Source organism: Vidua chalybeata, chromosome 5, assembly GCF_026979565.1.
Source record: "Vidua chalybeata isolate OUT-0048 chromosome 5, bVidCha1 merged haplotype, whole genome shotgun sequence".
Taxonomy (NCBI): Eukaryota; Metazoa; Chordata; class Aves; order Passeriformes; family Viduidae; genus Vidua; species Vidua chalybeata.
The window spans coordinates 22874852-22886138 of NC_071534.1; the positions used below are offsets into that span (position 1 = coordinate 22874852).

The window sequence follows — 11287 nt, forward strand, 5'->3', positions numbered from 1 at the left end:
TCAAGTATCCCTAAAGGACTGACCTTATATTTGTGTTAGTTACATGACAGCCCACCACTGCTCTCAAGGCATTGTTTTGAACCATCAAGCCCCAGCTGTATTTAAGGTTACCTCTTCAAAAGTCTTGATCTGAAGAGGTACTAACATTTCATCACCACGCAGATTTCAGTGATCCCACAGTTTGATCTTTAGTTTGCTACACCAAAATCCTAAATTTGGAAATAGTATTCCAGAGGATGCACCTCTTTATGACTGTTCTAACTTTCAAACCAGCTGAAAATTAAGCTAGCAAAATGCAAAGGTGTTTACATTCAGAGACAATGCAGATTTTACACCTACACTAACCGTCTTCCTTACCTGCACACTCACTGCATTGCCAGCTGAAAATCAGCCTTATTTTTTAAAGGCAATCAAGTCAACAACCCTGATGGAAGCAGGATACTCTTCTGGTGACTTTCTGTGTGACAACTGTAGCAGCATCACAAGTATCTTAGCACAAAATGGTCCCTTCTACATTTGAGAAAGTCTTTTGCTCAATATATATTCACTATAGTAAAGGTGCACCTGAAAAAGACCAGTTGAGGCTACAGCTTTCTTTACATTCCACACCCAAAAGTTTTATCTGACAGAATCGAGAGCCCCTTTTGTAATGAGAGTTACACTCAAATAAAACCTTGAGGACTGTAAATCGTAAACTGCAACTTAAATAAACGAAAGTTTCCTACAGTTCTATGGCTATTCTTATGCAAAACTTTGTTTTAGTTCTTTTTTCTTTCCATCCTTTAGAAGATCTTTACTGCAGGTGAATATTACAGAGCAGTGAAAAATACCACAATTGCCTCTCCCTAAAAATTTTAGAATTAATTCATTAGCAGACAAATAATAAAATCATTCTTTTCTTTGAGTCAGACTCAAAAGATGAACTTCTTAGGTCAAGGTAATTTTCATCACATTTCAAAACCTCTAAAAAATCCCGACAGATTTTACAAGGTTATTAAAACCCCCTCAGGAATGAAGACCTGATCCAGAGACAGGACCTGGGTTTAGATCCTTGTTCTGCTGCCACTGCTGAAGGCACAGGGAGATGCCAGGAATCGGGCCCTGCTGTGCAAACATTGCCCACACAAACTCTGCAGCTCACAGGAAAGAAAACACTTTTTTATTGTTGTTTTTTGTTTCCCTGCTCCATTTCTGTCATTTGCAAAATCTTATAAGACACAAAATCACACAGGACAACCTGCAGGTTCAACTATATAAAAGACCAGTGGTATTTCTTCTGCATCTTCATATCATATCAAATGTAGGATTCAAAAGAATCATTGGATAAGTGTTCAGTGGGTTAGAGCCTTTGTAAACACAAATTCTAAAACAATAAAGAACTTTTTTTTTCCTTAGTGGAATAAAAAAGTATGAAAAGTAATCCAGGAAAGTAAGGGAAAAAAGCCAATAGCAAGTTTCCTCTTTATTGTGTTGCAATAAGCAAAGCAAACAGTTTTCAGAAGCAAAATCAACCATTTGTTTGGATTAAGCAAATCAGAACCTAGGATCACACACTTTGGCATCATACATACATTCTGAAATATCACATCTCCATTCCCAGCTAGCATTCAAGTATTTAGTATCAATACTGGTGATTTTATTAATTGAACCAGGATATGAAAGCCATTAATTCTCTTCAATCAGTGCTTAATATGCTTAAGATCCTTTTTAAATGGCAAGCTCGTAGCAAAGGTCACCCACCACTGCTGCAACACCTGTCTATGTTGATAAGAAGATAGACTGAAATCTGGCCACTGCCACAACGTTTTCAACCCAGGCAGTGGAAGCAGCTTTTCGTGGCTCAAACAAACTGCTTTAAGGGCCTAATCCCGACGTCCTTGACAGCACTGAAAGGCTTTCTGCTCATTTTAATGGGCTTTGGATCAGCTCCTAAGTTTCAGCTTCAAGTCCCAAGGATCTCATCCATCTAGCGCCTGAAAACCAGCGGAGGTTTTGCCTGGCTCCAATACTGAAATAAGGAGGGCTATTTACTGAGCTGCGCAGGAAAGTTGCCCTCCAAGAACGCGCCTCTGTTTCCTTGGGCTCCTGCTCCCTGAGCAGCGCGGCGGGGGCTTCCGCGGCGGTGCCGCGGGGCAGGGCGTTTGGCAGCCCCCCGGGAAATCCACGGCGCCCCGCGTCCCCGCACGCCGCTCCCGAGCGGGCGGCATCCTCCTGCGTGGGACAGCTCCTGCGGGGCGGCGCGGGGGCCGGGCAGTGGGGCGAGGGCTATGCCCCGCCGGCAGCGCCCCGCGCTCGCCGTGCCGATGTCACTAGGGGGGGCTGCGGCTGAGGAAAGCCGCTATGAGCGCTCGGGGTCGCCCGCAAAGCTTCCCCCGCCCGCCCCAGCCGCCCCTCGAGGAGCACCCAGCCCGCCACCGCCCTCTTGCCAACCCCGACTCCTCCGGGGTGATACGGGGCGCGGGGCCGCTGTCCCCGGTCCCCCGGCAGCTTGCGGACACGGAGCTGACGGGTGCCGGCGGGACTGAGAGGTGAGGGCAGGGCCGAGCGCAGGGCAAGCCCCAAAAGCCGGATGCAGCCCCCCGGAATGACCCCTTAGTGCTCCACAGCGAAGGGGCGGGGAGTCCGGCGGTGGCTCGACGGCTCCTGGACCGGCTCTGAGGAGTTACGAGCTTGAGAAGCTACATTCGGAGGCAGGCGGCCGCCTGACGCGGTTAAAGGCGGCGGCAAAACCATGCGATGAAACATACAACAAACCCAGAGAGAAGGGCATGTGGCCCTACTGTGTGGGTGCCCCTCTCCGCGGCCGCAGACTCCTCTCCCGAGGGCAGCGGGAGAGCTCCCAGGGCAGCTCCTCGCCAAGCGCCGCCGCGCCGTGCCTGGGCTGGGCCGTCGGGGCTGGGCGGTGCTGCGGGCGCTCTGCCGCTGTCCCGCCGGACACCTGGGGTTGGGGGCTCTCTGGGAGCCCAGGCGGCCAGAAAGCCCTTTGGCCTTGGTGACAGCCCCCACGGGTCATTCTACAGGTTAGAGGAATGGGAACTAAACTCGATGGCAGCACACGGCACTACTGGGGGAAGGTGAAGGAACCAAACCGTTCCCCTACCTGAAAATTAGAATCGCGGTATTTTGTTTTTTTTTTTTTTTTTAATCCCGATGGTTTAGGGAAAATGTGTTGAAGATGAATTAAAACATGACTGATTTTTTTCAATGAAGCCATATTTCTCCACAATGCAAAAGGATCTTTACATAACAACTGAAACTCAGGAGAAAAGCTAATTGGATTAAGTCCTGTGAAAGGGAGGTTAAGGTGTCTGAATGAGACAACTGCAAAGCTCCACTTTTCTTGCCATCTGCTTAGCAAGACTAAAGTGTTTTCTGATTAATATTATCTTAATCAATCATGCTGCCACTTATTACAACCTTACTGAAATTAGGAAACGAATAGTAGGGAGGCTAAGCCCGAAAACGGACAATTCTTAAAGGACAGAAAATGCACGGCTTTTTTTGTTAGGTTTGTTTTTTTTTTTTTTCCTTCCCTAAAGACCCGCTCCTCTCGAAACGAAATGTTGCCGACAGTCCCCTTAACCCCGCCTCGGCAGTGCCGCCGGACAGCAAGACAACTTTTTCTAACACCTTCTTAGCTTCTGTACACGTTCTGACCCGAACTCAACGATTCCTTCCCCGCCGAACACTTCCTCCCCGGAACAGCGCGCCTAGGTTTTGTCCCGGCAGTAAATGTGGCCCAAACCCGGCTGGTGTCGCCGGTGGCCGGCGAGGGGCCGAGCCTACCCGGTGCATCGAGCGCCCCGCGCCGGGACCGCTGCAGGAACAGCCGAGCCGGGTCGGGTAACACCCCTCCCGTTCTCTCTTTTCCCCCTTGTTTTTAATCAATATTTAAATTTTACAAAGCGCCCATCGGCCGCCTTGGGAACTAGGGATGAGGAAGACCTTCGCAGGTTTGTGGCGGCACGGAGCGAAGCGGTTCCGAAGCGGGACTACCTCTTCTTGTTGCCCCTTGCTCCGTCTCCACCCGCACCAGCTTTACCGGCACAGCGCCGGCAACCCCGGAGGAGCCGGGACGGAGCGGCGAGGCCCCGAGGGAACGGCGGAACGCGGCCCGCCGAGGCCGTCGGGGAGGCGCGGCGGTCACAGCCGGCGCAGCAGCTGCCGGAGGGGACGGGATAGATCAGGAACGGGCGGCGGGAGGGCCATCCCCGGGCCGAGCCCTACCTAACCTGCGAGCTGTCCGCCTGGGGAACGCCTGGGCGGGCAGGCAGGGAGGGAGGGGAGAGGAAGGGGGTGTTCTCCTGTGATAATAAAATAAATGAAATTTTCAGAGGTGACTGTGGCGGCCGCCCGCCCTCCTCGGCACGCGGAAGCCCGGGGGCTGCGCTCTGCTGAGAGCGCAGGGGCTGCGGCGGGTGGAAACCGCGGGAGCGCGGGCAGGGCGGCGGGAGGGAGCGGGAGAGCAGGGACTGTCGTTTCGGGAGGCTGCCGACTGACAGCGAGAAAACGTAGGCCTGGGGCCCATGTCCCCCGCCACCGCCCCCAGGCCGGGCCGGGCGGCAGAGGCGGCCGTCGGATGGCGGAGCGCGGGCTGCGGCCCTCGGGGCGGGCGGCCTCGCCTCTGTGGCCGTCCATGTCCCCTCCCGCCGGGGCTTCTTCCCGCTGGCGGCGCCCGCTGGTGGTACTTCGGCCGCCGTTCTCCCGCCCGGTTACAGGACCGGCCAGGGCATCTTTTGGAGGTGCGGGGAGAGAGACCCAGCCCTGCCCTTCCCCAAACTTCCTTCCCTCCGAATCGGCCCAGCCTCGACTTTGCCCGTGGGACAGGATGACCTCGGTGCTGGGTCTGCCCTAAACCCACCAACCATCTTCCCCAGTGAACCTAGTTTGCTCGCCTCGTTGCTGCTCTAACTTAATTGAGCGCCTAAAACTAGAAGCGGAGAGGCAATTAGTTTGCTGGCCAGCAGCCTATGATGAAGGGCGAAAAAAAAAAAAAAAAAGGAAAATAAAAACCACCCTCTGCTCCATCGTATCTGCAAATGGAACCATAGGGCTCCTCCAGCCCGGGAGCGAGAGCTCCCCCTCCGCGGCCCCCGCACCCCGCTCCCCCGCACACGCCCGGGCTCATTTGCCTGCGAGGCCGGTGCGGCGAGCGGCTCCCCCCGCTGCCGCCCGCGCTGCCCCCGCCGCCACGGTCAAGTTAAAAAGTCCTCCCTGATGGGCAAAAGGAGCCCGCTGCCTGCGGGGGGACTTACCTGTAGAGTCCATATCGGGTTCCTCCAGCAACCCGCAATGCATGCTCTTCCCATGGACGGGACGGGAGCCCCAAGGTCCCGGGGTGTGCAGAGCCCCTATCTCAGAGATGCGCGGGGGAGAGGGAGCAGGGTAGCGGCGAGGGGGTGGGGAGAGAGGACAGAGGCAGATAGTTGGGGAGGGGGGGTGTAGAGCGGGAGAGAGGGACACTCCGTAATCCAGCGGGGCAAAGCCAGACCCGTCAAAATGTTTGCGGATGTTTCATGGGAAAAAGCATCATTTTATAGAAGCCCTGATGGGAGAAATGTCATTGATAGGCCAGCCAGCCTGATGAATGGCTGCTACTCAGATGGGGATGTGGCAAGGCTCAATGTGAAGCCCATTGTGATGCTGTTTTGAATAAGAAAAGCTTTCCTCCAAAAAGGGGGGCCTTAGATCTACGCAATCCCAACACTTCGACTTCCCTCTTCTATTAGAGCATTAGAAACGTTTTTCTTATTTAAAGTTCCAGCGGTCTTTCCACTCCTCCTTTCCCTCCCCCAACCCCCACCCAAGGTCCTTGGCTCATTACAGACCGAGATCAAAATTGGCTTAGATCTTCAAACGGGCAGTAGGTTTGGGGTTGTGCTCTTTGGGGCTGCCGGGTGTGCGTGCAGCGCGGCCGAGCTCCCCTCCTCCTCTTTCTCCTCCTCCCGGTGGGCTCTGGGTTGGGATCCTTCGTGGGCACATGGCATTGGAAGCTGCACAGCTTCCCAAATATCTTGTAAGCTTAGTTTATTGGAGAGGAAAAAAAAAAAAAAAAAAGAAAAAAAAAGCGATGTGTGTGGGTAGGAAAGGGGGGTGTGAGGATAGAAAGAAGTTGCCAGTATCTTTGCAAGCGATGCTGGCACTGCAGACCTGCAGCAGGAACTCCCGTGCATCTCCCCGGGCCTCGGGGAGAGAGGGCAAGGCAGGGTGGGGGCCGCTCGCCACCGGCTTGTCTGGCAGCGGAGAGCGGCTGACCCGGAGAGTTTTCCATGGGACCGGGCGGAAAGCAGGGGGGTGGGAGATCCCGATTGCCAAGAGAATTGAAGAACTAAACGGGTGCATTTTCGAACTGATGTTGCCTCCCAACTTTAGTCCGAGGATGCGAGGATCCCTTTTCGGGTTAGATGAGTGCGGGGGGGAAGAGTGGGGCAGGACAGAGGCTGGAAAAAGTTGCTTATTCTGCATGCGGTTGTATATGCTGGAAGTGGAAGTAAAAGTGCAAAGCTAGGGCTCTGATAAAAGTGGCTGGTTTAGGGAAGGAAAAGCTGTGATTAGAATATGAATAGAGCTCCAGGAGAGGAAGAGAAAGGGGGATTATAGCTGAATTACTTTGACCATGGACAGAGCCAACGTTTTCCACTCTTCTCCCCCTCTCCCCTCCCTACACTCAGACTACCCCCCTTCCCTCTCCCCGTCGGGGAAAAAAAAAAAAACAAAAACAAAAACAAAAAAAAAAAAAAAAAAAAAAAAAAAAAAAAAAAAAAAAAAAAACAAAAAAAAAAAAAAAAACAAAAAAAAAAAAACCAAAAACAACTCTACACAGCAAAACAAGCTGCGAGGTTGCTAAAGAGGAAGCTCCGCTGTGCCTTCGCATCCCCAGGCGGGCCGGCGGCGGGGGAGCCGGCGGGGCACCTCGGCCCCTGCGGGCCGGGCCGAACAGGCACCGGGGCCGCCGCTGCGCACCCCCACAGGCCGAGTTTTGGCGTGGGGAGCCCCCAGTGTGCACGAAGTAAAAATAATACCGGAGAGTGACAGTGCAAAATCGAGTCTGCAGCCGGCGGAGAAGCCCTCGCGGTGGCGGCAGGGACGCCGGCCGGCTCTGCCCGCCGTGGGGATGTGTCCGGCAAGGCGGGAGCAAGGCCTGGGAGGCTGATGCTTCTCCTCCCTCTGCCCTCTACCCCACCAAAAAACAACTCCAACCCAACGCAGCGGCTCTGCTCCTTCCCGACGGCCATGGCAATACTGACCGGGAACTTCCATCTCTCCGTTCCCCGCAGCACCCGGTGCCGCCGGGCTGGCTCTGCTCTAGGCGGCACCGCACCGGGGCCCCGACGGGGCGGGCACGGCCGGCTCTGTGCCGCCGCCTCCCCACGACGGCGCGGCCTGCGGCTCCTGCTGCCGCCCCGGCCTTGCCCGGCAGGACCCATCGCCTCCTCTCCGGCCTGCTCGGGGCTGCCCGGCCACCGGCTGCCGCCCCCGCGGGGCTCTGGCCCGGCCGCCTCCCCAGCACCACCCGTGTATGGAAGCCTCCCGCTCCCACAGCGAGTGGACGCGCTTAGCCCCGCCGCTAAATGCTCCTGCGGGCCGTACGGGTGGGTTTTGATTGTCACCGCCAAAATGGTGACATTTTCCCACCTTTTAATAGCTTTCTCCCCACTTTCTTTTCCCCCAGGGCTTTATCGTGGATGATGTAAACCCTGAGGGGAGCCCGTGGGAGAGGGCCCCTCGGGGCCAGCCTGCTCTTTCCAGGAGAGCCACGGGCCCCGTGCGGGGGCAGAAGCCCCCCAAAAACCTCAGGGACATTTTCGTCTCTGAGCAGGGCTCATTCTTCAAGGGATTTTGAAACCGCGTTACCTTTAAAACCCAGAAGATGCCGCCGGCGCCGCCTGTTCGTGGGGAGTTACCTGGTGCCCCCATGGCTTCCAGCGGGTGGTCGCAGCCCTCGGCAGCCCCGGGGCTGAGGCGCCCAGTCCTGGGCCAGCACGAGCCCGCGGGCACTCGCCATCCAACGCTCCGTGGCGCGGAGAGCGCCCGCAGGCAGGGGCCTGGCTTCTGGAAATGTGGAACACCTGCCGCGGCAGCCGCAGGGGATCCATCACGGGCACCCTGAACCTGTAGAAATTTCACCTTCACTGGTGTAAAGCTTGAGAGATGCTTTCGTGTTGCTGGTATTTCAGAGATGAGCAAAATGAAAACACAGGATTTGTGAAGATAGGGATTATGCTCTTTCTGAGGGTGATGAGAAGGATGGGATTTAGCACAGCCTGGATGTCTAGAGGCTTGGGCTGTTTTTTGACAGGATGCAAAGGTGTACATTCTCTGTGGAGGGTGATGTGTGGGCAGGATCAGCAGCAGCACTTTTGTTAGATCAGAGGTACCTGCTGCAATGTGTTTATTCCCTGCCTCTCCAGGTCAGTTCCTGTCCCCACATTCTTGTGGAATACGTCAGTGCTGTTGCCTTCCAGCTTACCTAATCCCCCCTCAAGTGTCTCAGATCGCCCCAATGTACTTCATAGCTCCATTGTTTCTTGTTTGGGTTTTGCTTACCTATTTAAACAATCTCATGCTTCTGGACATCCCATAGGACACTTATTACTTTATTCTTCTGAAAGCACAGAGCATCTCCTGTACTGGAGGCTGGCAGTTTTCAGATGGAAGCACTACAAGTCACTAGCTGCAGTTTTTGATTTAATACGATGGGCAGGTCTCAGCAAGGATGCAAAAAGTAGACAACTGGGAATTTTCATTCCAAGTCCTTGCCTATGCAGATCATCCACAAGTCATAAAATATATGGAGATTAACCTTATGCTGCATCAGATGATGCATTTTTAGTGGAGAGGGATTCTGCTGCTATTGTGAAAAGAATACCACCTTTATTCAAGAAAGAATACAAACTTTTGTTGGTGCAGGAAGGGAGAGCAAGATCATCAAGAGAAGAGAAGACACATTCCAGGCTGCTGAACAACTGGATGCAAAGCTGACATACCAATTTAGGTGACCAACAGATAATGAAGTTTTTTTTTTTTTTTTGATGGTTTAGCAAAACAGAGGCAGACTGGATGTATGACAGTTTGTATCAACTTACCATTCAGGTATTTTGAGATCTTTCAGAAAAACACATTTCTAGGACTGTCTTTCACTCTACAGCTGTCTGTACCAGTAGGCTGTGACCACACCTTTTTTGTCATAAAAAGCTCCTTATACTGGTACTACACTCTGAGCATCTGTACTGAACTCTAACAAATATTTTGAGGAAAAACCCCAAGAAAAGCATTTTCAACAAAAATACTGGCACAGGAACAAAAACAAACAAACAAACAAAACAACAAAAAACAACAACAAAAAAAAACCCACCCCAAAAAAAAAAACCCCACAAAACAAAACAAAAAGCTGTTATATATTAATTTAGCTAATTCTACTTAAAGGCAACTTTAGGCTGAAGTTGTACTGAAGTTTTCCCATAGAGTATCAGGGACACCAGCTTGCATTAGTTTTAGGAACGGATGGGAATTGCTTGTAAAAGGACTTACATAAGATGGCTCTTTGCAATACCAGGGATCTGAGATCAGTGACTCAGGGGATCCTTCTGGATCCGATGTATCTCTGTGAAGGCTGTAAGACTGCTGGCAACAGCCAAACACACAGTGACACTTCATTATTTTAGCAGTGGCCTGCAGTCTGTGAGTGGTTCCATATTTTCTTGCCTGAGCCAGCAGCCTCCTCCTCTCAGTAAGAACCCATGCTTCTGTCAACCTTCCTTCCCAGCTCCATTCCTGTTTCTGCTATCTTCATCTTCTGGGCAAATCCCGTGGAAGAAACAGAGAAGGATCTTGTTTCTGTACTGGCTTCTCTTTCCCACTTCCTCATCTTTATTACCAGAACAGGAAATGTTAACTTTATTTTACATATATTAACACCCCTGAGGAAGCTATACGTATAGGTGAAGGACAGGATATGGAGTAAGCTGACAGATGACTTCTAGAATCAACTCTGTGTCTGTGCTTGGGGAACATGATGCTGACAGATGCAGGAACTGGGAGAGGAACATCAAAAGGCTGCCTAGGTAAACAAGCACAGCAATTCCTTCAAAAGCCTTTAATTGACACAAGCACCACGAGAAAGTGGCCAGGGCAGACACATATGCAGGTACCTGGGAGAAAATGAGCAGAAGAGCAGAGGCATGCAAATGATGGATTGCACATGCACGGGGCAGGGGGCACCTTCCTTTTAGTTGGAAAGAAAAGTAACATGAATTGCAGCTGGCATGCTGTAACTGTAGATATTTCTGAAGCCAGGTTTTGTTGAAGATGAGCACAGTCAGCCTTAGATGATCTTCTCTTACTAATGTCTGTGAAAGGAATTTTGCTCAGCCCAAGCTCTCTTGTTTATAGAGTAGTGCAGTGACAGTGTTGCCAGAAGAGACTAGTGGAAATATCTGGTTCACATTGGTCACTGGTCAGTCTGCATGGAGGAACGGAATTCACTCTCCTGGGTAGTATCAGCATCTGTAGGAGTTGAGAAGAACCACTGCCCCCAGGGCTGCTGACCAGAATGCTCAGCCTGGGAGACACTTGCTGACTTGAGTTTGAGAAAAGGGCAAGCAGTCATCGATTTCCGAGCTTACACCAGATTTAGCTGGTTTTTGTTGTGTGTAGCTGGTACTAGTTACCAGAGGATTTGTACTGTGTGTTGGAAGAAGAGCCAGCCCTAAAAGCTATTATAGACAACAGACACAGAAAAGATCCATTCCAGACTGCATCTCAGCTGCCGAACAACTGGATGTGAAGCTGTCATATCCTTTTAGATGATCGACTGATAATGAGCTTCTTTTGATCTGCCTGGAGCACAGAGAATTACCTTTCAGTGCCTGCCTCTGACTGGCAGGGGGAGGCTTGAATGCAGAGTTTAAGTTTCCAATTCACCAGGAGTTAAGGGGAAAACCATTTCCATTATTAGAACATAATTTTAGTAAGAAATTAGAACTTTGCTGTTAAGCACACAAATTTCTTTCTTAGTTCTTAAGCTATTTCTCAGTTTATGTTTTATTGTCAAGTAGACAATAACTACAGTGCACTGTCTGGAATGGTGAAGCATATGCATAGGTCAAGGAGCTCCCCAAAACTCAGGCTAGTGAAAGACAAAGGCTCTGCTGCAGTTAGCAGCAGGGAATTGCTTTTGATTTGGCTCTAACATGCTGTTTTTATACTGACTGGGAGGAGGGGACAAGGACATGCACAAGGTTATGGGAAAAAATATGTGGTCACTGGAACCACCTCAGAGTTACCT

The 11287-nt window shown here is 51.8% G+C and overlaps 1 protein-coding gene across 2 annotated transcripts in view; it reads right to left on the reverse strand.

Annotated features, from left to right (window-relative positions):
- Positions 1–5354, reverse strand: part of RFX4 (regulatory factor X4) — an 86628-nt gene extending 81274 nt beyond the window's left edge. For both annotated transcript variants that reach the window (XM_053942999.1, XM_053942998.1), the window contains exon 1: positions 5256–5354. In XM_053942999.1, coding sequence (XP_053798974.1) covers positions 5256–5298 — 43 coding nt within the window. In that variant the 5' untranslated portion in view covers positions 5299–5354. The remainder of the gene's footprint in view (positions 1–5255) is intronic.
- Positions 5355–11287: the final 5933 nt, after the last annotated feature.